Source organism: Pelodiscus sinensis, chromosome 5 (genome assembly GCF_049634645.1).
Source record: "Pelodiscus sinensis isolate JC-2024 chromosome 5, ASM4963464v1, whole genome shotgun sequence".
NCBI lineage: Eukaryota > Metazoa > Chordata > Testudines > Trionychidae > Pelodiscus > Pelodiscus sinensis.
In genome coordinates this window covers 36,693,591-36,721,235 of record NC_134715.1, presented here as the reverse complement: position 1 = coordinate 36,721,235, position 27,645 = coordinate 36,693,591, and the positions used below count along the sequence as shown (strand labels likewise).

Sequence of the window (27,645 nt, the reverse complement as noted above, 5' to 3'; positions counted from 1 at the left end):
TTCATTCTCTCGCACGTTTGCATATACACCCACGCATGGAATACACAAATGGATCACACATCTCAAATTCCAGTTAAGTGCTCTTTTTTGTGTGTGCATGTGTCGAAATGCACCTGTTTTGACCAAAGCTTCTCTGGGAAAAAACGTTGAGTTCTAGAATAGAATTTCAAGGGGAGAGAGGGAGAGACCCCAAAACAGACCATCTGTATCCTAGCAATTAGACACTGGCGGATATGTGATGCCCAGGATTAAGTCTCTTTTCAGATACTTGAATCTGGGTCTCTGGCTATGTTGCAGGTGAGTGTCCTAACAGTATTCCTCTCTCTCTCTCTTTCCTGTTGGAGCTATTCCACTTTGTATAAACAAATTGGCTACGTCTACACTGGCCCCTCTTCCGTAAGGGGCATGTAAATTTCAGCAGTCGTCGTAGGGAAATCCGCGGGGGATTTAAATATCCCCCGCGGCATTTAAATAAACATGGCCGCCGCTTTTTTCCGGCTTTTAAAAAAGCCGGAAAATAGCGTCTAGACTGGCCCCGATCCTCCGGAAAAAGCGCCCTTTTCCGGAGGGTCTTATTCTTACTTTGAAGTAAGAATAAGACCCTCCGGAAAAGGGCGCTTTTTCCGGAGGATCGGGGCCAGTCTAGACGCTATTTTCCGGCTTTTTTAAAAGCCGGAAAAAAGCGGCGGCCATGTTTATTTAAATGCCGCGGGGGATATTTAAATCCCCCGCGGATTTCCCTACGACGACTGCTGAAATTTACATGCCCCTTATGGAAGAGGGGCCAGTGTAGACGTAGCCATACTGATTGGGGCAGAGAAAGATACTGACTCAGGGACCCTGTGCTTAGGTGAGTCCAGATCAGGTAGAGTTAGGCACTTGAATCTGGGTCTTCCATATCTCAGGTGAGTGCCCTAATCATGGCTCTTTTGAAGTGACTGTCCCACTCTCTTCACAAAAATTTTCAAAGGGTCAAGTTTTCAGTCAAATGCAAACTTACCACACATATCAACACTTCGGAGGGGGAGGGGAGTTCTCCAAGGAATTCTTGTTTTCTACCCAGCCCTACTTGCTGCCTTCATGAAACATAAAGCAGAACTACAATACGATTAACAGAAAATGTCACAATTAGAACAATGGGATTAGAACCAGCACAACGGGGAAAAAACCTGAATGGACTTCATACTACCACTAAAATCCTCAAGAGCCCTTCCTTTCTCTCCAAAAAAGTGATGAAACAAAAGCAACCCACGAGCACAAAAGCAAGTAGACTTAAAACTTCTCACTTAATACACAAGTCAGCAAAAGAGAAGTTGATGATTAAAACAATCCACCGCTAGATGTGATCTTTTTTACCAAAAGTAAATTGGGAATGTAGCCAAGGATGGAAGAGAACAAAAGCTACATCTATACTACATTGTAGTTCAAAATAAGATATGCAATTTGAGCTAGGCAAATTGCATATCTTATTTCAATCTTATTTTGAAATAGCTTATTTCGTAATTTGGCATTGTCTACACACTACCAAATTTTGAAATAACCTGCTATTCCAAAATGTCCCTTACTCCTCATGGAATAAGATTTACAGGGATATCGGCAGAGCAAGCCTAGAATAATGGGCTTGCTGTTAAGACGTGGGATAGTTATTTTGGGATACTCCAGGGTCCCAAAATAGCATTGCAGTGTAGTCGAAGCCAAAGAGGGTTCACTCCACTTTTGTTATATATTTCACTTTTACTTGGAGCTTCATTAACTGCTAGTTGAACAGCTGTGATAAGGTCCAACAGTTTTTTGTATTATTACAGGCAGTCCCCGGGTTACATACAAGATAGGGACTGTAGGTTTGTTCTTAAGTTGAATCTGTATGTAAGTCGGAACTGGCGTCCAGATTCAACCGCTGCTGAAACTGACCAGCGGCTGACTACAGGAAGCCCGAGGCAGAGTTGCTCTGTCCCGGGCTTCCTGGAATCAGCCGCTGATCAGTTTCGACAGGCTGAATCTGGCAGACCAGGGAGACGCAGAGCAGCTTTTCTCACCCCGGAGGATGCGGGCGGCGGGACCGCAGCGCATCTGGGCGTCCCGCCGCTCCCGTCCTCTGGGGCGAGAAAAGCCCCGTTCGTAACTGCGGATCCGACATAAGTCGGATCCGTGTAACTTGGGGACTGCCTGTATTATTATTAGGGCAGGTAGCTTAAAATGAGGTTGTACAAATTGAAAGTAAAGGAGATTGTTTTCTTAACTACCGCAAATCATTTGCATCTGAACAGTATTCTTGCTGTGCTAAAGAAATAGTCACAAATGTCAATGTGTGTAGACTGAGAAGCAGGTTTGGAGGGAAATATTTAGTGAGGGAGAAAAGAAGAACTATAACTATCTTATGCTTCTTTTGTGGCACTGTAATCCTTTCAGAAAAGTCAGACACAGACAATAAATCATGTGAGTGTTTGTTAGATTTTTGCAGTATTGCCAACCCTAGATGTTCAAAAAATCATGTCAGACTCCTCAAAATCATGAGATTATGTAAAAAATAGATCACGCATTATTTTTATTTGCCTTCTGCTTTTTTGAAGATTTAGAGTGCAGTGCAGGAACATTTTGAAGATTTCTTCACAGCCACCGGGTGCTCTGTGCTGGATATTTGTAAGGTAGCAACCTAGAATTCCATCACATAGCCACTGGACGCCAGGTGCTGCAGCTTTAAAGAAAGCAGTCTATCATGAGACTCATGCCAAACTCATGAGTATTAGCATACGGGAAGTAATGAACTGGATCACAAACAGCAAAATGTCACATTCCAACCCCAAGGCTCTAGCAAAACTGTTTATCTGGAATTGTATGTAAACAAATTCCATTTGCCTCCTTATAAATTACGTTCTTCAAAAACAGAATGGGGGGGGGAAGACACTAGGAGCTGAAAGAGGCACTCAGGCTATGTCTAGACTACATCCCTCTTTCGAAAGAGGGGTGTAGCTTAGACATGCCTTCATTGTAACAGGGTGAACCTGGATATACAGAATGAACAGACTGGATTCCAAACATCAACTTCATGCCCTGATTACCATAACTATTAACTTTTTAAAATTCTAGAATGTTGTCATGCTGTGTTACCCACAATCCTCAGATATCTTGGTGCTAAACGTTGGTGACCCTGTGTAGAAAGTCTCATTTTCAAACTTTGCCATGTTGCATGAGAACAGGATAGTGCCTGACTAACATCAGAGAGAATTTGAAGGTACAGGAAATAGATGCAAAAGGAAGTCAAAGCAGCAAATGGAGCTCAGATCTCCTAAATCCCAGTCACTTGCTAGGACCACTGAAACAGCCTCAATTCCCAACAATTACATAAAAATTATGAAACATTTCTATTGTGACAAACTAGATCCGATATTTCTCAAAATGATATATATTCCACATAAAATAATTTTATATGCAGAGTATTTTAAATATATCTATGGCATTCATATGAAATCTGATTCATTTATATTTTCCATACAAGGAGAGGACCACTTTTCGGTATAGGAAAGAAGAGGACCAAACAGGAAGGGAAGAATAACAAGTTAAAACATTATTTAGATGCTGGAAGAAAGAAAGAAAAAAAAAAGGAAAACAATTGGTTCATGGATTATTGATAGATATGTAGATCAAGAATTACAATAACTGTTTACTGTAGATGAAGATATGTTCATGAGCAAATGAATCATAGTTTTGGCACCGGATATAATACAAGAAGATAATGATTCATAAGTGAGTACAGGGTGATATACAGAGTTGATGTTTCATGGTATCCTTGTCTTTTCTCATTCCTATACGTTTCTTCTTCGTGTTTCTTTCCCGTGTCTTCTTGCTCTCTTTTGTTGCTCCAGTTTAACTGTAGAATCAAGAAGTATTTGGATCCCAAGGGACACATTTTTAAACATATAGGCAGCTGAGCAAAATTACTTAAGTCAACAAAGAACAATAGGAGAAGAAAAGTTTGAAGTAGAAGCTGTGTTCTATATTGTATTTACTCTAATAATAGAAACATATCTTAATTTATCCAGTGCTTAAGCTGCTGTGAGCCAAGTACTGAAGAAGGCACTTCCATCTAAACACATGCACATACAAGAATATTGAGCGTATCTATTCTAAATTAACATTAATACTGATGTCAAAAAAGTATGCTTGACATACTCATTTTTTCAGGAAAATCCCCTTCTTAAACATTATGGCTGTGTCTAGACTGGCCAGTTTTTCCGGAAAATCAGCCGCTTTTCCGGAAAAACTTGCCAGCTGTCTACACTGGCCGCTTGAATTTCCGCAAAAGCACTGACTTCCTACTGTAAGAAATCAGTGCTTTTTGCGGAAATACTATGCTGCTCCCATTCGGGCAAAAGTCCCTTTTGTGCAAAACTTTTGCGCAAAAGGGCCAGTGTAGACAGCTCAGATTTGTTTTGCGCAAAAAACCCCGATTGCGAAAATGGCGATCGGGGCTTTTTTGAGGAAAAGCGCATCTACATTGGCCATGGACGCTTTTCCGCAAAAGTACTTTTTGCGGAAAAGTGTCCGTGCCAATCTAGACGCTCTTTTCCAAAAATGCTTTTAACGGAAAACTTTTCCGTTAAAAGCATTTGCGGAAAATCATGCCATTCTAGACGTAGCCTTATCTGTATGGGTAAAGCTTATATTCACAAAGATCAGATAACATACTATCCTATTTAAAGACTCTCTGTATGTTCCAGCTGGAATTATCTTGCTGTTCACTGTTTCACTGCATCAGACTGGGAACAGGAAATAGCCACCCTCAAGACATCACAAGTGACTCTTGTTATCACTTTTTTACATTACTTTCAATCATATTTTACATGAAGATTGTAACAAGTCCTGCAGGTACAGTAACTGTTGGAGAAAAATATTCACATCATAAAATCCTGTCTGAAGTGTTCGCGTTGAGAAAGTCTTCAGAGAGCCTTAGGCATGGTTTGAAAGACAGACAAAGATATGAGTGCGCACACAGCAACCCACAAAGAAGGGAAAGAAAGGTATAAGGCATACTAGAGTAGATCTCTTGGTAATGCATACATCTATGATTATGTCACCGAGGGCATGGAAGTTATAGATTTTGTGACTTCCATAGACCTAAGAGACATTTTATGCTTCAGCCCTCGGACAGCAATGCTGGAGCATCGCTTGGCAGGAGTCCTGGAGCTACAAGCGGCCTTGTGGAGACCCTGCAGCTCTCAGCTACCATGGGCAGCGGGTGCTGGGCATCCCTCCTCTTCCACACATGCCTTGGACTCTCTTCTCTCCACCCCAGTTGCATCCATTTTGTCACGGTTATTTTACTAAAAGTCACAGACAGGTTATGGGCTTCCATGAATTTTTTTTTATTGCCCATAGTCTGTCACTTTTACAGAAAATAACCATGACAAAAATATTAGCCTTAGTAATGAGAATTCATAAATGGAAACTGTGAATCTTAGAAATAACAAATAAAAAAAGACTTGCAATATTAAGCTATCTCTATCTGGTGGAGGATTATTTATGGTACTATCTTTTAATATTTGTTTTTTCATAGTTGTGGGCAGTCTTTTTAAAAGGTAACACTGCAGCTGAATATTTAAATGTTACAACAGATGAGGAGCAACAAAATTGGTTTCTGGCAAAGACCAGTGTGCCATATATGCATAAATAAAACAATAAGGATCCAGTGGGGAACTCCTTTAGCAAATTTCCTGAAAAGGAACACCTAAAGCCTGTCATTTGCTCCAAAAAGAGAACACATGCTCTCTAGGTAATTATGTTGTGGGATTCAAACTGAAAAGAGTCTTCTCTTAAACTAGAAAGCTAAACCAGGACATGGAGTTTTTCTGATCAGTTTTTCATTGCTGCCGTGATTGCGTTCAAATTAACAGGGAAATTAAATTATATTTAGGCATGGCAGTAAGAGATTATAGAGATTACCCTAGTACAGTGTACCCACAAATCTCCCCAAAGCCTCAGTTAAAATCCTTTAAAATGAGACTGACAAAAAGGCATGAAACACTAAGGACTTAGTCAGCATCCTAAAGTTAATCCAACTTTCCTGGAAACTACTTGGAGTGAAATTATGGTACAATTGTATGTTCTCCAGTGGGTTAATTTCATTTCCTAGTTGAGTTAGTGCCAGTGCTAATAGTGTTAACACTGTGAGCTCAAACAAGCATAGAAACAGACCTGGGGATTTTCCAGTTGCATTCTCGCTATTAACATGACCTACCAGTGAGCTCAGCATTATATAACACAGATGAAGACAGCCCCTCTTTCCATGAGCATACATCAAGTATGACAAGACATGCTTGGAGACAATAAGATAATCTTATTTTGGGACTTTCCCAGTTATTTGCGTGTAGGGAAACTTGAGGCAGCTGGAAGAAAAATTCCAGCTGAAGGACTACTTGTTTAGAAACTTAAGCTAACTAGACCAAAAAAGGCTCACATGAAGATGGAAAAAGAAGCCCAAAATGTTTAGATTAGTCCAGAATAAATATTTCCCCCGTGTTAGCTTGAGAAAATTCGAGATTCTGACCTTTTTCCCTGATTTGGGATTGTAACAATCTTCATGAGGCAGCAAAACAGTTTCCCACGGAACTGTGGAGGGACAGTCTCTCTTCTCCATACCTTTGTCCCCCTCTTTTTAACACCTTTGCATCAGGTAAAGTACTATTTCCTTTCTACCGGAAGGCAGCATGATCAATGCCATGGTAAGCATTGTGATGCCTGCTAAATAAGACAGACAGGCAGACCATAGGCCTAGGGATATATGATTTATTAGTAAATACACTAATTCACTGTGTGACCTTCGGCTTTCAATACCTCTATTGATCTATGTGTAAAGAGGGGATATTACTCATTTTTGTAAAGAGCTTTGACCCCTTCGGACCAAAGAAGCCACAGGGGGGACAATGTCTGTAATTAACCTGATCATTTGATAAAATGTCATCTTCATTTTGAGACCTTTGGGGATGTTTCCTTTTCACCACCACAGGAATCTTTCAGTTAAATAATTGCCGTCTTCTCTTGTGCTGGGTGAGCAGGGGAAAAAACCTCCAAAATGCCGTGACACATTTTTGTGGAAAACCAACTGCACTCATGCAGAGTGCAGTCTTGTAACTTCCTGTGATACAATTTCAGGAATGTCAAAAATAGTAGCAAATATTGCCAGTTTTGTATGGTTTTTCCAGCTTCCTTGGTATTACAGTTAATGACAATACAGGGCCAGATCCAAAACTTTATTCATTGGAGTAATACTGTTGATTTCAATGGGACTACGTATGTGAGTAAGCTGAACAATGTTCGAGCAAGTTACGAATCAGCTTTGCTTCCTTCCTTTCATACGCATTTAGTCTGTGACTGAATCCTATTTCTACTTCCTCCACAACAATCTACCCCCTCCTTCCTAGCGTGTTGGCCAAATCCATAACCTAATCATTTTCTGCCTCAATTACTGTAATCTGAGATTTCCCCAAAAAATTAAGTAAAAACAATTCAGAATGAGTAAGGTCATCCCGATATTAGCCTTTAATTGAGTCAATATTTCAAGTATCATCTGCTTCAAAGAGCTTTCAGGTCCTTGGAAATATTCTGTTCACTGGTCATGATAATCCATAACTGCATATCTAAAGCCCCATAATATAAACAACAATATAGTCTTGAGACAAAATAATTCTAAAATTGTGATCAGTACAGTGTGAGCTCTCTAGCTCTGATATATTTACTCACGAACCTGAATTTTAATTATACTTTTATTGCTCCTCACCTTACAAAAATCATTTTTGTCATTCTTGTAATTTCTATAAACATTTTATTTTATTTTATTTATTTTATGTCAGAATAACTTTTTTATATAATCCAAAATGTCCTTATCAAAATAAAATCTTTCCCCATATCTTGATTGTACCCTGACCATTTTCACAAAGGGCTCATCTAGACTATGCTGAAATTTCAAAAGAGGATATGCTAATTCTGCGGGAATTTGCATATCTTCTTCCAATCTCACTTTCAAAAGCAGAGCTTTTGAAATTGAAAGTAGTCAGGACACGGTTTTTTCAGCAACCCCCCCTTTTTTTAAAAGCCGCTCTTCCTCAAAAAATGAGGTTTACGCGGCTTTTCGAAAAAGGGGGGGTTGCCAAAAAAAAACCAAGTCCCAACTACTTTCATTTTTGAAAGTTCTGCTTTCGAAAGTGAGATGGGAAGAAGATATGCAAATTCTTGCAGAATTTGCATATCCTCTTTCGAAACTTCAGCGTGGTCTAGATGAGCCCAAAGTTGGAAAACTGACCTTTAAAGTGGACAAAATAAGGAACCAAATTAAGATTTCAGGAAATATTGTTTTGGTGTTTCCAAAAAAGTCTTTTTACTAGTGAAGATTTGAATCAAGAAACTTTGGGCAGCATGCAGAATCTTGCACATGGTTCAAAATGTGCCAAAAAACCCACAAAACAAACAAAAAAACCCCCACCTAAACAGGAGAGGAAGCCTTGGAGATATTTTCCAGGCAGTAAAAACTTTAATCCTGGTGACTGGATTGTAACTGAAGTGCAATTATCGTTTGTGGGAAGTTTCATTTCACTCAAATGGAGTTGAGATTCTACAACACAGAAATAGTTTCATCATAAGTTAACATGCAGATGGGATCTTGAGGAAAATAAGCCCTTTTCCGGAAGATCCATTATTCCTACTTGAAAGGGAATTTGAAAGTAGGAATAAGGGATCTTCCGGAAAAGGGCTTATTTTCCGCAAGATCCCGTCTAGACTGGCGCTTTTCTCCGGCAAAACCCCAAGCCGGAAAAAAGCGGCAGCCATGTTCATGCAAATGCCGCGGGGGATATTTAAATCCCCTGCGGCATTTGCAATTCCGAAGTGTCTCATTAGCATCCCTTTTCTGGAAAGGGGTGCCAATGCAGACACAGCCTGCATGTATATTTTACCACACTTGCTGTTCTTTTTATTGTCTGTTTTCTTCCCCATAGTTTTTACAGGCATTATTTGTAGTCTCCATTACATGACTCATCAACTTCTCTCTTATAAGGAAATACAGTATGTCTTAATGTCATGTCAGAAAATCTTTATATTCAGGCAAGCCAAAGGGCGTGGTTCCAACTGGAAACAGATCTTTCTCTTACTGGGGAAAAGAAAGCCATGTCCCTAGAGCTATTTATTGAAAGTTTATTCTTTCTTCCTTTATCTGTGCCAGTTCCTCTCCCAGGAGAGAATCAACCAGTAAAGGAAGGGATTGCAATTTACATACCACACTACACAAAGCTCTGTCCCGTCTCATACATTAGTCACAGACAGCATGCTTGAGACATTTTGGGAAGCCCCTGTTTAGAAGACAAAAAAGGTTTAAATCAGAGTTCCATGATCACCTATGTATTATTCTGTGCTGCTTCTACACGCACACAGAGCTAGTTGGAAACATTTTCTGTGAAGTTTTTGTGACCTATATTTTAATAGAACTTTTTTACTTCCCTCTCTTTTGTACAAACCCATCTGCTAAAGGAAATACTGTATTTGCTTGCCTTCTTTTAAAGACCAGGCGTAAAACAGACATCCGAAGCCTCTTTCGACTGTCACAGACAGGTATGAATGGCCCAGAAGGATCAGAAGACCAGTCACAAGTAAGTGAGCATTTCTGCTGGGGAGCAATATCAATGGCATGTCGTTGAATTAATGGAAATGTGCGAACTATTGGACAATTAGAGGTATCCTTTTGTAAATAGATCATTAAGGCTTGTGTGTTGAAATAGTCTTTTGTCAGAATGAATGCATTCTGTTTTCATGTATTGAGGTGCTACTGGACTGCTGTATACCTTTTCCATACTTTTAAAAAATATATTTAATTTTTTTCTTTAAGAAGCTGATCCTGGGCCTGGCCAATTGCCATGGTAACAAGGCAGCTTCCTGAGATACTATTAGCTATACCAAGATTAGAGCCACAAGGCACCATGGCATCCTTTGAATTTACTAGCATTGTGCTTCTCTACTGGGAAGAGTGAGCGGTGGCATTTAAAACAATTTGCCATTTCTCCTTAAAGCTGTATATATTTATCAAATGAAGAAAAAAAAGAACATGCAAAATGTACAGTATTTGGTAGCTTTTGAGAATGCTTGATTAGGCTGAGTCTCATTTGCCTGGGCTGACATGTGCAGCAAGGCAGCTACCAGGTATGGGAAACTCCACTATCAGTGGGTCAACTCCATGGGCAGGGGGTGGCTAGAGGTAGATTGTGGGCATGGAGAGAGGGAAGCTCCCCCTAGCCACACTCCAAGGATAAGGCAGTGGCACTGACATGGATTCAGGAGGGACAGAGAGAGACTGGGTCATGGAAAGGTGAGCAGGAGTGAGGAGAGGGAGAAGCTCTGCAGAAGAAAAACAGTAATGAAAATGGAGTTTGGGCCCTTTGCAACCTGAATGGAACCTGACAAATGTTGGGATTGGATCAGGAACAAAATCAACATGACATGCCTGGACTTGAATTCGGGAAGGCCATGATCTAGTTGGGTTCAGGTCGGAATTTAAAATTAGGTCTAAGCAGATCTCTAATTGACAATGTAGCTTTGGTCTAAAATGATTGGATGTTTGGTCCAGGGAGGAACTAAAAACTGCACTTTTAATGACCAAGTATTTGACACAGCCAATCTGCTTTTCTGAGTTATGTATATTTTGTTCCAGTTACAATTCTGCTTCTACATATAGCAAGTGTGCATCATGTGAGAACCTATGGCAGCATCTTGGAAATTATGATCGATTGGGCTAATAATATAAAAATGAGGATTTTCCAGAAGCCATACTGGCTACAAATGACCTGTGCAGTATATTTTGGACTCATTATGTGCCTATTTATGGATCCACTCCTGCCAACGCTTGCTGCTTGGAATACAGGTTGAACCTCTTGGTCCCGGTGGCACCCTTGGGACTGGAGTGGTCCTGAACAAGGGAATTTGCCAGACCAGGGGAAGTCAGATGTTTGGGCTCTCCTTGGGCTCCCCTCCTGGCTGCTGCCCCTAGAGAGCCCAGAAGCCTGACCTCTTTGGGCCCACCTGCCTGTCTCTGCTGCCCCGAGCCTGCTCATGGAGCTCTGCTCCCTGCCCCCAGCCCTGTGCAGGGCAGCAGCTGCTCCCGGGGTTCCCCATGAGGGGCTCAGGCAGGGAACTCCATGAGCAGCTGCAGTGGCATGCGGGATGGGATTGGAGAACCCCAGGTCATTGCCCCTGCAGGCTGCCGCAGACCAGACCAGCTCCACTCCCAGCTGCTCTCAACCTCTGTGGCTGGGGCTCTCTAGTGCCAGACCACAGATATTGTCAGACTAGGAAATTCCGGACGAGAGAGGTTCAACCTGTAATGCGAACTATACTTGTGCTCATGAATGAATGGGCCTGTTCATGCCTAGTATGTGTTTGTAGCATGGGACCTGAATTAGTTCTGAGGCAGGAAAACAGTATTTAATACACAGTATCTTTAAAATTACAAAGAAAATGAACTCAGAAAACTGAAGAAAATCATGAAGGTGCTTTTTAGAAAAGAATTCCACCTGTAACACAGTGTGATGCGCAATGGGCTAAAATCTCAGCTGGTGTAAATTAATATAGCTCCATTGACTTCAGTTGGGTCCAATTCTCATTTCCACCACAGATTAAGCAAGCCTTAAAGTGAGTGTAAATTACATTTTTCTTCCATCTCTCTTGCCAGGGAAATTTAAAAGGAGAGTAGTGTAAATATAGCATTTAAATAGAAATATTCCTCTTCAAATGTCTTTACAAACATTAATAAAATAGACACATGAGGTAGATAAATGATCTATAGAATAATATTGAATTTGGGGGTATTACTTAGAAGGATTTATTTAAAATATTGTTTTCCCCTTCTTTGGAAGTGTACGTTACTGACAAAAAAGAAGAACAGACCAACAGATACCCTTGAACACCAGGTCATACTATTGGAAAGACAGAAACAAGAGGTAACTGATTATGCTATTCTGTAATTATAATTTTTGGTCTCCAAGCGCAGGAAACCATAGGGTCCAAATTATCGTTGCTGCTAATGCTGATTAATATTTACTTCTCTAGCAGATCTAGCCTGTGAAAGCTCATCACCTAATAAATCATCTCGTTAGTCTTTAAAGTGCTGCATAGTTCTGTCTTTTGTTTCAGCTAGACCAGACTAACATGGCTGCATCTCTATCACTATTCTTGAACCAAAACATTCTTGCCTCACTGTTTGTCACAAACTAAAGCCCCAATCCTTCAAACACTTAAGCGTATGCTTAACTTCATGCATGTGACTAAAGCCACTGAAGCCTTTGGTCTGTCTCACATACATAAAGTTAAGCAAGTACGTACGTGTTTGTAGATCTGGGGCTGAAAACACACTAATAATGTGATAAGGTAGCATAGTGAAGGTGAGGGTTAATGGTTTCTTGAACTGTGAAAAGAGTTTTATAAGACATTTAAGGAAAACTTTATTTATGCTTATAGTACATTTCCAGTAAATGCCAAGGGATAATGTTGAGCAGCAACAAATTATTTATTGGGCGTCTGACTCTTAGCAAATTGGGAATGTTTCTTTTTTTTCGGCATCCTGAACAGTGAGCCATGTGAGCTAGATTTCAGGATACTTCCAGGGGGCATATTTGAAGAGTGTAAACCATTTGCATTGGTTCACTGATTGCTCTTCATGTGCCAATTACACACGTGATGAGGGCTCTACTAAATTCACAGCTTCGAAAAATGCATCATGAATTGTGAAATCTGATCTATCCCTTGACATATGGTCTTTTGTGTGCTTTTACCCCAAACTATCCAGATTTCACAGGGGAGGCCAATGTTTCTCAAAATGCTGGGGGGGGGGGGGGGGGGGAGAAGAATCCAAAAGTGGATATCTGGGGATTGCAAGATTATTGTAAGTGGGGTGCAGTATTGTCTCACTTACTTCTGCCACCTCTGAAAGCAGCAATGCCACCACCAGCAGTGCAGAAATAAGGGCAGCAGTACTAAGACCTCCCTGCAAAAATCTTGTGGGCCCCTCCCCCCAAAAAATCATTTTGGGACAGGACTTCTACATTTACATCATGAAATTCCTGATTTAAGTATCTGAAATAATGAAATTTATTATTTTTAAAATCCTATGACTGTGAAATTGACCAAAATGGACCATGAATTTGGTAGTGCCATATTATGATAAAGACCAATCTTTGTTCACTTGATTTAGTGAAATAGTCTGACAGAACTCACTGGTACTTTTATATGAGTGGGGTCTGCAATATCTAAACAACACCTCATCATACATAACTTACAGGATGTAGTGAACTGTAAACAAGGAATAATGTGTTTGTAACTTCAAAAAGAAATCAGGAGTGCTAGTTTATTTGCATTGCTACTGTGTTAAATGAGTCACCTGCAACTTACTGCATATCAGCATGATGTAAATGTCACTCCCTGCCCAACTATTTTATTCTGAATGGGGAAAGCCTAAGTTTTTACCTCTTCTGTGGTTGTATTCTGGAATGCAAATAGCAAAGAAATAAGACATGCCACAAAAGTATGCAGCCTTTGGACTGCCTCTTCCTGAGTGTAAATTGGCCATAGATAAGAAGGAGATCCTGAACACCTTCCTTAGTTACAGGATTCAAAAAATATTCTGTTTAAACTACCTGATATTGCACTTGGGAAAAGTGTTGCTCACTGAGAATAAATGATTGATAATTGCAGTTGCTAGAGGTGAACAAGCAATGGGATCAACAATTCAGAAGTATGAAACTGCACTATGAACAAAAGGTAAGTTTGACTGTTTCTATTGACTGTAAAAGTGCCACCAGCTGACAGCAGCCACATCCTTAAAAACAAACCAGACTACGGGCATAATGTGGAAAAATAACATAGAAACAGTAGCATTCTATCTCCCCCAACACCGCATAAAGGAAAAATTCAGTTTGAACATAAAATATCAATTAACATGCATCTGGATTTTCTGGCAAGCAGTTACTGGAGATAAGATCTAAAGTGGTCTTTGAAATCCTGTGATGATCATCATGGTCCTCAAAACAAGGATCCCCATACCCTCCACAAGATCATGAAAATGGTGTGGCTATTTTAAGCCACGTTTCCCTGGGAATTAACCTGCAGGTCTCTAGTGTGTACCAAAGATACTGGATCTGTACAACCACAGATCCAAATGCTCCTGTACCATCTCTTGTGCTACCTTCCAGGCTGGTACATGAATGACCAGCTCGGAGATCCCATTTGATACCTGTTGTGGGGAAAACCTGAAGATTCCTTTGCTAGCCCTAATACCTGGGTGGATTTTATACCCCATGAGAGGCTTCCTCTTTTATTTGAAATAAGCACTTTTACTTCATTTTTATGAAGAATGTTGCTAAAACAGTTGGTAGTCTCTTCCTTCCTCCTTTCACATATGGGGTGGAAGGAGACTTTTATGCCACCAATAACTTTTGAAAACACTATCATTAGTTGGCTAGTAAACTCAGCTGCCTAAGTGAGGTTTATTCTTTTAAGTAACAATCATAATTTGTCAGGGTCTTCCTCTATCTGCCTTCTAGGAAAAAGAAATTCCTATGTATTTTTGTTTTCTACCAAAGACAAAATATTTATTTCCCCACACTCCATCCCAAATGGCTCCATTAATAGACCAAACAGTTCTTCTCTGTATTGCTTATACACAGGAGAGAATACAAATGTCTTGTCTCCATCAGCGCACGATCATTTTGCCCTTCAGTTGGATGATGAGACATATCTTTGCCGAAGGCACCCATGATGAGGGAGAAAACAGAGCTTCTTAACGGCTCTACAGTGGCAGCTAAATCAGTGGAGCTAATTGGATGATGGACAGCATCTGATCCAGGGTGTTTATAACATTTCGTTAGAGACCAGTATGATTTAAGAAAGAAGGGGGGAATTTTTATTTACATACAGACAGTTCCTGCTGCTTCTTTGTGCCTAGCTGCTGAAGGTAGAAAGGTTTTGGAGGAGGCGGGGGGGTACTGCACCACTCTTTTAGTCACCCGCCTGCTCTGAGTGTGTGTGATCACTTTACAGCTTGCAGAAGTGAAAGCGAAACTGGGCGCATCACAGAGGAGTGTCAGTGCGCTGGAGAAAGAAAGGCACCGGAATCAGCAAGAGTGTGAAAGGCTGCAAGCCCTGGCCAGAGAGGGACCGGGTCAGGAAGCGGTAGGAGGACTGCCCTTTACCTACTTGATTGTGTGTGTCCATAGTCTAGTGAGAGAGAGGCGCGTGGGCTGAATTACACCAGTGAGATAAGCCCAGGGGATCGGGTGCCTTGCCTGCGGGTGGGATACTGCTGAGAAGGTGGTAGATCCATTTCTAGAGATGCTAGTGACTCCCAGTGGCTGTCACACGCCTGAAGTTGGCAGAGGGAGGAAGTGGAGTGGGAGTGGGGAAGAGCACAGTGCCATGAGTTCTGCCCTCTCCAACTGAGCTGAATTTTCGGTATGCTCAATAAAACAAAATACTGTCGAAATGTTAAGGGGAGCCTAAATGCAGCTAACTACACACAATGCTTAAAGATAATGTAGGGCAGTAAATGACTTTGTGCGTTTAACATAATGCATGTTGCCAACTATATCTATATGCAAATATTTAAAGAGCTCCTCTTTAACTTACTACTGTTTTGGACCCAGTCTTGCAAATCACTATCTGGAAGTGTGCTGACTACTCTGACAAAGTCTGCCCTGTAATACATGTTTGCAGGGCCGCCTTTAGGGTTTACAGGGCCCTAAACAGTATTGTTAAACTCTGCCTCTGTGCCTGATTGCAGCTAGGAGGAGGGCAAATAAATGTTTTTTAGCACCCAACCAGAGCAGCCCCCACTCATCCCTATTTAATCAGTTAACCAGTTAAATATAACAGTTAACTGATTAACTAATTACATGGGATTTCACATCCTAGTTCACCTCAGAAATTGTTCCTTTGTTAAATTAAAGAAACATTTCGATGTGATGTGTGGGACAAATTACAACTAAGTGATATGGCTCTAATTGGGCACATTCACCATCTGATTCTCAGAACTAAAATGTTAAAAATAATTTTTTTAATGCAATTAAATAACTAAAACCAAGGAACTTGAGCCTGCAAGTGGCTGCTCCACGTTCAGGAAAAAGCAAGCCAAATACATTGTTTACTGTAGTCCTGTGCTTGTCTTGCATTATATTCAGAGCATGATGTGCAGAGAGAATAACTGAGTTTCATAAGTGATTCTCAAACTCTGTTTTGTCTACTGCGTCCTGGTTGCAGAACAAAATGAGAATTAAAGGCTTTTGCATGAGAGTATCATGAAGTGGGCCAAATAATGAAAGAGCTGGAGAGCAGTTGGGTTAAAGGTTGTGTGACATGCAACTTGGTGGCATCATTCATATACCTCAAATAGTCTACAGAATGAAAAGAAAACAAGAATAAAGTTTTAAATAGAATAGTACAAGGAGAATAGCATTAAAAGGGTGTTAATGAGGAATAAAAATGTTTTTCCAGTAGGATCTGAAAATAGATAATTCAATAAGGCCAAGAGATGAAAGGCTTTCCCAGATGGCCAACAGCTGCAGAAAATAGTTTTCAGATCACAGTGGGGGGGGGGGGGGGTGAATGAAGGGACAGAGAGGGGGTGTTTACATGAGAGTATGAGGACAAGAGCAGAGAGACTAGTGGTGCTCAATGAGTTGTTCTTGTGCAAGTCTATGGGGGGGTTGTTAAAATGAGGATGGCAGTTTTGAACTGGAATCTGAACTGACTGAAGAACCAGAGGAGGTTTGGAGGTAGTGATATGGTTATGTTCCTTTGATTGTATGTATCAGAAGGGGAGCCCCCCAGCATTTTACATCTGTTGGGATTTAGGAGAAGGGGAAAGCTTAAAAAGAACAACTCTCAAGGCAGCAAAAGATGAAAGCAATTATTAGTGTTTTTATAGCTTTAAAAATATAAGCTCCAAGTTGCTGGGACTACTCATGTATCTGTAATTAATTAATCGGGAGATGCTCTGCTAAATTACACATTGTTTTAAAGAAGTTAAACGTTCCAACTAATTTGGTAGAGCAAGGGAATGTAGCCACGTTGTCAGTAAATGTAAGGTTGCCAAGTGCTTTTTCAGTGGGTGGATCTACACATTAAGACTTATTCTTTTTGTAGGCATTTTAATACTGTCTAAAACACAGTAGCTGACTGCATTGAGGTACACCCGTTGTATATAAGAATAGGTTTTATGGCCCCCGGTGCTCTGGAGTACACTGGGTTTGGGTTTGATGTACAGGTTGTACCTCCCTTAACTGGAACTCTCTAGATATTCCTGGACCACATAGTCCAGGTATAGGGAGGTCAGGTTGTGGGTCAGGAGCAGCAGGGAGTTCCGCCCCCTGCGGCACCACAGTAGCAAGGGGCTGGCAGTAGCAGTTGCATAGCTCCGGCCTCAGCCACGGATTTTGGGAGCCATAGCAGCCATTGTGGAGTTTGGGGGGGCAGTGTTTACCATGGAGTTCCAGCCATGGTGGTAGCCACAGAGCTTCAGCCTGGCAAGCCACAGCGGGCCAGGCTGGAGCCCTCGCTGGAAGCAGCAGGCCAGCATGGGCCATATTGGAAAGGACTTTCCTGGAAAGGCAAAATCCCCTTGTTTGCAACTGTTCAGGTCCTCAAGGTGCCAGATGAGGGAAGTCCAACCTGTAGTTTGTTTCTTTATTGCCCAAAGCAGTAGAACTCAGAAAATCTCTTATTTTATTTCTCCTTTTTGTGCAAGAAGCCCTAAACTTTTAACATTACACTAGAAAAATGCCAGAATAACTCAGGTCTAAAGCAGCTAGCGAGGGAAGATTTTTTTTTTTAACCCCCTTCAGAGCAGTGTCATGAAGCTTGTAAAGTCTCTGTCACTCTAGGAGTTCGATACTCTGCACAGCTGAAACTCCACTCATTAACTGCACTGAAAGCACTGGTGTCTTACAGTCAGACACCAGTAAAACTATAGTTGTGATGTGGTAAAAGGGCTGAGCTAATGAGGGATACTTAATTGGGCAATAGTAGCGTCATGCTCCACTCCACACAGTAGTGTGGGGACAAAGGTAGTCTTAAGCTACTTTGGTGGACAGGTTGTACCTCCCTTAACTGGGACTCTCTGGATGTTCCTGAACCACAGAGCCCAGGTATAGGGAGATCAGGATGTGGGGCAGGAGCTGCAGGGAGTTCTGGTCCCCATAGCAGAACAGAAGCCTGATTCAAGCTGGGAGTTGGTTCCGCCTCTCTTCCAACTTAGAACCTCAGGTCTGCTCTAAATTGTCAGCTGTTACAGGAACCATTTCATTCACCAGAGATTGCTGGAGCATTGCTGCGTTCCAGCTTATTTTTAGGACACCAGCTGTGCTGGGGACTATTGTGGGGGACTATTATAATGGACAGCTGGAGTAATAATCTCTCTGCAACCTCATCTGTTTTGCTACCTGGCTTCAAGGCCCCTTTGTGCAACCCAAGTGCACGAAGAGGTCAGGATCTTATCTGGTATGTTGTCTTTTTTTTTTAAATCTCGTGTGAGGAGTCAGTGCTGTCTCAGCACATTTTATAGCATCAGGGTCCAGTTACCCATTGGCTTTCCTGCTGCGTCTCCTTCCAGTAGTTTGGCACAACTCCTTGGGGTAACAAATGTGCAACACATCTGCCAGACAGCCAATAGTCTGAAAATCAGTCTGAAAACATTTTTCCATCTGAACCTAATCAACATTTCGATATGTCTTACATTCCAGAAAGAAAAAGAAATCCTAAGTGAAGCACTGAATGAACTGAAGAAAGAAAACAAACTTCTGAAAGAACAAAAAGCTTCAGTGACCAAAAAGAAAGAGTACTATGAATGTGAAATAAGTCGCCTCAACAAGGTATAGATACAGAGAGGTATCAAATGGGAAATATTGCTTAAGTAATCTTTGTATCTTTGACCTAAATTACTTTGAGGTTCTTGGCTATCAGATAACACCAATATTGAAGACCCTGAATGTGGGCTGCTTTTTCTCTCCTCCCATATTGCTCCATCTGCTGTGTTGTGGATCCATGACCTGGACCCCTTTATCACAGCCTTATCCGTGTGCCTCAGCATAGCGGGTGATGGTTAGTGGAAACAGAAAAGGAATTATCCGAGCCCACCTTTGAGGCTTGCTGCTGATGTCAATCAGTGGAGAAGGGGAATGCAAATGCACTGAGAAGGGGAATATAAATTTCCTATAGGCCAGATTGTGCATGAGAAGCCAAAACTTCCTCCAAATCTTCTGTGCTTCAAATTCCCAGTCTGACTCAAGTACACAATGGGTTCCTAGTCGTCCTCCTCGCCTCAGGAGTGTTCATTCTCAAATTCTTCTACCTGGCATTGGCAGCCTCTTCCCTCCACTCTCTCCTCAGATCCCTAACTAATGTTGCTCCCCTTAAAACATTGTTCCAGTCCCTGCTTGGCTATATAGGGCAAGATCCTGACTCCAACTGAAGATAATGTCCAAGTTCTCTTTGCTTCAAGCCAATTCTTCACCCTGATCATTTTTTCTTGCCACCAACCATCTTTCTGTCTCTTATCTAACAGCTTAGAATCCAAAATCCTTGCTGCCAGACAGCGCAATGAAAAATTCTGTTTTTAAAGAGGGAAATGTAGTAAGCATTGAATCAAGAGATCACAGAAAGCAAGATGTGTTTTCTAACAAAGTACCTCTTGGTAAACCACAAAAGCTTCCTGAGGAAATATGCTGCTCTTAAAAATTGCTGTGACGTAACTTTAAGTGGTGCATAGGCTAAATTCAAAGCAAGGAAAATGCATGTTGCCTTGTAAAAGAACTTGCCTGAACTTGTGGTCTCTCTCGCTGCCTCTGAAATGCATTGACGGGATTTGCGCAGGAACTTTGTGTGACTTCAGTTCTGACGAACTATTCATAAAATAATTTACTGGAACGTTTTGTTCTGTTCTGCTAGGGTCTTTTCTTGTGGTTGGGTCTGAGGAGGAGGGAGGGGAAAATGTACATTTGGGAAGAACTCTGTTTCCAGGGAGGTTCCTGTCACTTTATAATACAGAATTCAATAAGTGAAAAAGAATTGTTCTTTCTGGTTTGCCTGGTATTTAGGTTCTTCTATAGCTGTTTCACTAGTGCACACAAAGGCTATGTCTAGACTGGCATGATTTTCCGCAAATGCTTTTAATGGTAAACTTTTCTGTTAAAAGCATTTGCGGAAAAGAGCGTCTAGATTGGCATGGACGCTTTTCCGCAAAAGCATTTTTTGCAGAAAAGCGTCCGTGCCAATCTAGACGCGGTTTTGTGCAAGAAAGCCCCGATCGCCATTTTTGCGATCGGGGCTTTTTTGCGCAAAACAATACCACGTTGTCTACACTGGCCCTTTTGTGCAAATGCTTTTGCACAAGAGGGCTTTTGCCCGAACGGGAGCAGCATAGTATTTCTGCAAGAACACTGACAATCTTACATGAGATCGTCAGTGTTCTTGCGGAAATTCAAGTGGCCAGTGTAGACAGCTGGCAAGTTTTTCCATAAAAGCATCTGCTTTTGAGGAAAAACTTGCCAGTCTAGATGCAGCCAAACTGTTGTCTATAGCACTGGCAGCCCCATGCATTCAAAAATTGACTCAGACTGCCCCAAAATCATGACGTTCAAAAAAATGTTCATTTTGTTTTTTAGGCCTTCAGAGTTTTTTTTGTGCGTGTGTGTGGCTTTTTTTTTTTTTTTCTCCCTCCAGATTTTTCTTCACACAATGAGGCCTAGAACTATCTGGGGTAAGAGTGGGGTAGGGACTATTTCTCACATCACATGATTCTAGGAGCTGGGCCTTTAAGAAAAGCACTCAGCATCATGAGATTTGTTTTAAAATTATGCAAATTGGTAAGTGCTCATAATTAGAAATAAAGAAATGAGTTGATAGAGAAGCAGAGACTTATTTTGCAGACTGCTTAAAAAGCAGTGTCCTCGCATATTTTAGGTTGTAGCTTAATACATATTTCAGATACAGATTTCTCCCACCCTCTTCCTCTCCAGGTACTATTAAAAATGAGAACTGTGGAGGGCTGCAGAATAATTTCTGAATTCTCCTAGTGGATCCATGCAAAATTATTTACAGCACAATTGTCACTCATTCTGGTATACTCGGAAAATTCACAGTAATCTCCTCCACTTCCATCTGTGTTTTGTGGTGAGCTAATCTGCAGCTAGCATAGATCTGTGACTTAAAGTATGTTGGAATTGTTGCCATCTAAAAAACTTGATTAGTTTTTTTATTATTATTATTTTAAAGGTGTGTATAAAGTCAGCAGCATTAAAAAGGATAGGACAAATAGCTTTCTATATCCTGGTGATTGATTTATAAAAGGAGAGAGAAGGGATAACATTGAATGAAAAAGTCAGAGAAATGGAGAAACAATATTCCATCAAGGAGCAATGATATAAGGTCATCTTTGAATCAGAAATATTAAACCACTTTGTGCAAGTATATTGTCAACAAGGTGCAGGTGTGTACCACATGAATCGGGGGACAAGAGAACCAGATTTCATCCACATTCATCCCAAACATCTGCATCTGACAAATCCTATGTAAAAGAATGGGGTTGACTACTTCATGGAGGACAAGGCACATAATATTAGCCTTTGGATTACTGTGGCCATCCATGCTGGTGGAAGACTTGTAACTTCTGCTCTGTCCTCCCTCTCTCTCTTCTCTCCCTTATGCTGTTGGATGGGAGCTGGCCAACAGGTCGCTTCAGATACTCTACTGGGCGTTCTGAAGAAATTCAGTGACATCAACATCAGGAAATAGTCCCTCTATGAATTCCTTGTAAGCCTGTTGATAGCTGTTTGATAACTCTGATCGGTTCAGACAAGGCGGGGAGGAGGGATGGTCTGAAGCAATTACCAGTAATTGTGGGTTTTTAAAAGATACAATGTTGTTTACAGATGTGGTCTCCTTAATAGAGGTTGAAATGGGCCCTACATGAATATGAAAGGAACTTGACATTTGTTAGCTGATGATAGGTTATGGGGAGTGAGGAATAATAAGATGATTAAGATCTATTACCTTGTGGGGACATGAGTGTGAGTAGTCGGACCTAGTGGTCAGAGTCAGAGTCCAAGCTGGAGGTTGGGTCATGCCAAAAGTGGAGCCCAAATTAGTCAAACACATCAAAAAAATAATGAAAGGGAAAGTAATACCGAGTATCCTAGAAGAGTTGGACTGACAAGCAGAGCAGGAGTAATACACTGTAATCATGACTCCCTCTAGTGGCTCGCCATAGGGACTGTGCAACCTACTGCATACTAAGAGCCGCAGGAGTTTGAACTCCTGCAGGAGAAATGTGTCCTTTTAGTGCTTAAAGATCTTTTGGTTCAGCCCCTGCTCTAGCCATTATTTGCTAGATAATGGCTAAATGTTGTTTAAAAACTCTTTAGTTTTACAAACCCAATCTTAGCAACCTATCTCTTTTTCTCCAAAAAAAAGTTCACCTGGGCTTTCCAAAACTCTGATCCTTTCATCCAGGAAAAGCATTGGTGAATGTAAATTGGACCTCCAATGGCTTGATTTACAAGCACAAATGCTATTTATGTATGCAAATTTAACCAATGAGTGTCCCAGAATGATAGTGTCCCAAACTTAAGAGCTGGAATGTGGTCAGTTTAAAAATGTGGGTAGCTAAGTATTAGTCTTACACAGCAAATAAAATGCAATGTGACTATAAATGCAGTACAAAACAACTCATGAGTTGCTTGAATCTGTTCAGTCCTATATCCCAACATTGTAATGATTAAAAAGGGATTCCTTTCATGTGACAAATCTAAGCCACCGGTCATATGTTGTTGTAGGCCCTTCGGGATGCATTGCAGAAGCAACACTCGTCCCTTCTTCTGCCTCATTTGGATACATCTGACAGGAACTGCAACAATGAAGAGCTGAGGACCCAAATGGAAGTTCTCAGACAACAGGTGAGAATGTCTGGAAGTCAGTCTGGCTGAGTTTAGCAGTGTACTATTTTCTCCCAAAAACTATGGTCTGGTTAACTTATCCTGATTTGAAAGTAGGAGGCAGTCTGGCTTTATTCCAGATAACAGGATCCTAACAGTATCATTTTATCACAGGGGTCTGCGTTGTCATAGTATGAAATTCAGTACTGTACACAGGACCAAGACAAGTCTATTACCTTGCACGGACATGAGTGTGAGTAGTCAGACCTAGTAGTCTGAGTCAGATGCCAGAGTCCAAGCTGGAGGTTGGGTCATGCCAAAAGTGGAGCCCAAATTAGTATCAGGAGTCACACTGAGGGTCAAGACCAGACTCAGTCAGAAAGCTGTGCTAAGGAATGAGCTGAAGCCAGAATCCAAAAGCATTATCAAGGATCAAACCAGAGTCAGGGAACAATGTCTGGGTCATAACAGAGTCAAGAGTTAGGGTCCAGTTGAGCAGTGGATCAGGAGCTTTCTCAGTTCCTCAGACAACATCCTGTTTTCCTTCTAGATTAAGTGTCTGGTCAAACTGCTGGACCCGGACATGTGCTCCAATCAGGAGCTTCATGGACCGAGCTTCTAGTAGTATAGAGTCTAGTAGTCTAGAGCCGGGCCACAGTACTACAGCACACCCCATGTACCAGGACTGGAGCCGGAGTCATGGTGCTATTTTTAGTACCACAGTATGTGGCTCCAGCTGCCACGCAACCATGGCCCCAGATGCTCCCAGGGACAGGGCTGCATTGCAGGGTGGCTGCTCTGACTGCTGCTGGGGCCGAGGCTGTGTTGACTGCTGCTGGGGCCGAGTAGCTGCTGCCGGGGCTCTGACTGCATGGTGGGTGGCGGCTGCCGCCAAGGATTGGGGCCGTGTGGCACAAAATAGGAGGCTGGGACCAGGAGACCTAGCGGGGGGGATGTGGCAGCTGTTTTCAGTGGCTCTCTAGGCTGGGGCTTTTGACAGACCAGTAACATTTTATTTGCATGTTCATTATTTGGATAATGAGCATGCAAATATTCAAATAAAAAGTTATCTGTCTGCCAAAGGCTTATGAATGGGTATGCCAGTCCCTGGCATAAAAAAGGTTGGGAATCACTGTGTTACCCTGTACAGTGTTAGGGAAAGTTACTGAAACACAAAGAGACATGATCGGGAGATTCATGGGATAAAATACTTGTTTCTGTCACGTTTGACCAGTTGAGCCAAACTATAGCACATAGTTTACAAATCTGCTCTCTATTGTAATGTATGCTACACGCTAGGGAGCAGAATCTTACACTTTAGTGTGCAGTAATGGGTTATTTCATTCCACTTGACAACAAAATAGTGTGCGCCATTTCTCAAAATCCTGAGGAAACTGAAATCTAGCTGGTCAGTTTTATTAATGTATTTTTCTAGCTGTAGACATCAGTATAGTCATTCGGGATCTTACGCAGTATGAAGAGGAACAGAAGGCTTGTCTGGAGGAGGAGGCCTGGGGGATAGGCATCTGTATGATAGCATATCTTCATTCCTTAGCCATCTTTGGCCCATCCTTGGCTGTGACAGAATGGCTAAGTTCTGAACAACAAGAAGGATGAGGCAAAGGAAGAGAAAAATGGAGGGCCAGTGGTGGAGGGTGGAATACACAGGCTATGTAACACCTCCTCTTTGGGGCATCAGAACTTACAATGCAAAGGGATATTACAAGTCTCTACCGTGAACTATAGCATAGTTCCTGAATTTTAACAGATCACATGGTTATGTGGCTGTTGGGGTGAGCAGCATAGGACAGAGCATGAGGCTATGGAGCTGGTACTGTGGAGGGGTAATAGGCAATCATAGATGGGCTAAAACACATAGAACATGGTTCTCTGCAGCAACTAGTGACGGTGCCCCCTCCTGAGGTACTATAAGCTAACCCTGGTCATGGTGTCTTGCATGGACAGTGTGGCAGAGCTGACATTCTGCATCACCTTTATGCAGAAAAAGAATCTGTAGCCCTATGTGCACTGGCAGAAAGGTCTATAGCACATAGTTTATGTTGCCAGTTGTATGGAGGTAATGCAAACAATGGTGTAATAGAGGAAGTTTATTTCCTCTCCAGGATACAGCACAGCACAGATGGAATCTGGTCACAGAGCTGGGCTAGGATGCCTCAGGCCCCCTGGAGATGGGCGAGACTGGGCCCCTAAACTCCAGTCCCCTTCCCTAGGCTGTCTCCTCCATGCTTCCAGCCAGCAACTCACTAACCTTCTTCCCGCCCTGCCCCCCAGCCAGGGCAGCATTCCACCTTCCTTTGTTCCTCTCCATGGGGGGTGTCTGGCCACTGGTTGCATAGTGACTCATCCTGTTTTGCTGGGTCGTGGTACCCACGGCAGCCAGTGGGGGTTACCCCAGAGCCAGCAGCATAGAAACCAGCTGGGTACCCCCACTACGTCACACATGGTTCTCTGCAGCAACTAGTGACGGTGCCCCCTCCTGAGGTACTATAAGCTAACCCTGGTCATGGTGTCTTGCATGGACAGTGTGGCAGAGCTGACATTCTGCATCACCTTTATGCAGAAAAAGAATCTGTAGCCCTATGTACACTGGCAGAAAGGTCTATAGCACATAGTTTATGTTGCCAGTTGTATGGAGGTAATGCAAACAATGATTTATAAGTTATTTATGTTGTCTACTCCTCTGCCTGCCTACCCTGTGAATGAGAGCCTGACCCCTTGTGTGGTCATTTGCACCAATGTGAAGTGGATGGAAAAACATTTATGTTTACTGTACAGTTATAAATGACAACACAAAATGTAAGGCAAATGAGAATCCAGGCCAAACTCATAATTGGATACTCAGTGTGACATGAATGATCCAGTCTCAACAAATGAACACTGTTAAGCATTAATCAGATGTGTAAGCACATTACTGTGTTCATTGAGTGTATGAGATGAAGTAGAATTTTACAGTGCATGTCTCCCCCATTCAGGGATAAAATAACCATTCCACCCTTCCATTTTCTCTGGTTCTGTTAATGGCATTTCTTCCCTGAACCAGAGAAACTGCAGTAATATTAACTTGTGACTTAAGTGCTGCCCATATAAAAATATGGCTGGTTAACAGCAAAATCATTTTTATTTTATGGTGCATCAAGTAAGGGGTCATTGAGATGCTTTGTAGGTCCTAACTTCTCTCCAGCCCATCATTCTGTTTGTGAGTGATGCTGCTCAGTTTTATATATCACCATGTTAGCATTTTGGGGACTACCCTTTATAAGCTCCTGCCTGCCAGGTAAGAACCAGCAGATCCAGCAGCGGAAGTTGGAGATGCTAATCTTTCAAGCGGATTTGAAAATGAGAAAAAATTGTAAAATATTTTCTCTCTTAAACCAGCATTTGAATAATCTTGAAGAATCCAGGCCCTTAATGTTAGACATATTAGTGCAAAGATTCCAAAGGTAGTTACCAAGCAGGTCATTCAAATACAGGTTGGACCTCCCTGGCCCAGGACTATTGGGACTTGAATGGTCCTGAAGGAGGGATTTTGCTGGTCCAGGGGAGGTCATTTCTGCCCCCACCCTCCCGCCACTGGTCTCCCAGCCTGGCTCTGCGTCTGGCCTGGCCTCCCGGTGGGCTCCCCATGTGTGACTAGCCCTGCTACAGCTGCTCAGACCCATTGCTGGGACTCTCAGCTTTGCTGTTGCAAACCACCAGCAGAGCAGCACCAGCCCCGCCAGCCTGCAGTCCCTCTGTTGGGACTCCTCCCCCTGTTCCCTGCAGCAGACTCCTGCTCAGCTGCCAGGGTTCCTGACCCTGCCAGCCCTTCCCAGGCAGCGCCAGCCCTGACACCCCGGCTCCTGGCCCTACCACAGCAGACCCCTGTTGGAGCCTGCTGGTGTTGCGGCCACCCTGCTACCAGCTCAGCCATAATCCCGTGGCAGGGCTCCCAGCCACTAGCCTCCCTGCAGCCAGCCTGGCTGGGCTCCTAGGTTCCACAGGGCTCCTGCTTCTGGCCCTCCACTGGGGCTCTCTTGTCCAGCAACATCCATGGTCCTACCGGACCAGGGAGTCTCAGTTGAGAGGATCAACCTATATAGCAATATTCCACAAATAATGAAATTGTGAGGGGGATCACATGCAGAGAAGCTAGTGTGGCTAAAGCTAGGAAAAGCATGGAAAAAATGTTGACAGTAGATGTATAATAGAAGGGATCAGTCTAAAAAATGCTCTGTAAATTAGCAGTTACTTGTCATTTTGTTGTGTTTGTAAAATCACTGTAGAACTACCACAATACATTTCCTAAATAATATTAATTTCAGGTACAGATATATGAAGAAGACTTTAAAAAGGAGAGAGCGGACAGAGAAAGACTTAATGAAGAGAAAGAAGCACTTCAAAAACGTAACGAAAGATCACAGTCCCAACTGAACAAACTAAATTCTCAGGTATGATTTAAAGAAAGTTGCAGCTGCCAGCACATGTACATTTTTTCTCACTTTCCATACAACCCAAGGCTTTTTTACTTCCTTTAATTGACATTGGATTTTATTTGAGGTTGCCACATGGGACAAAACATTCTGAAGTAATGTTGTAAAGAGATGAGAAATGATGATTAGAAACTTCTTCCAAATTAGGTAGACAGAGTGTGCCTATTACTGAGGCTATTCACTACCTCTTAAATACCACAGTT

General features: G+C 42.1%; 1 protein-coding gene across 1 annotated transcript in view; it reads left to right on the top strand.

Annotated features, from left to right (window-relative positions):
• The window catches only part of TNIP3 (TNFAIP3 interacting protein 3), a 68,719-nt gene that overhangs the window by 21,267 nt on the left and 19,807 nt on the right, over positions 1-27,645 (top strand). The window contains exons 3-9 of the mRNA XM_006125584.4: positions 9,549-9,635; positions 11,892-11,975; positions 13,726-13,791; positions 15,070-15,201; positions 18,765-18,893; positions 22,854-22,973; positions 27,275-27,400. Coding sequence (XP_006125646.3) covers positions 9,549-9,635; positions 11,892-11,975; positions 13,726-13,791; positions 15,070-15,201; positions 18,765-18,893; positions 22,854-22,973; positions 27,275-27,400 — 744 coding nt within the window. The remainder of the gene's footprint in view (positions 1-9,548; positions 9,636-11,891; positions 11,976-13,725; positions 13,792-15,069; positions 15,202-18,764; positions 18,894-22,853; positions 22,974-27,274; positions 27,401-27,645) is intronic.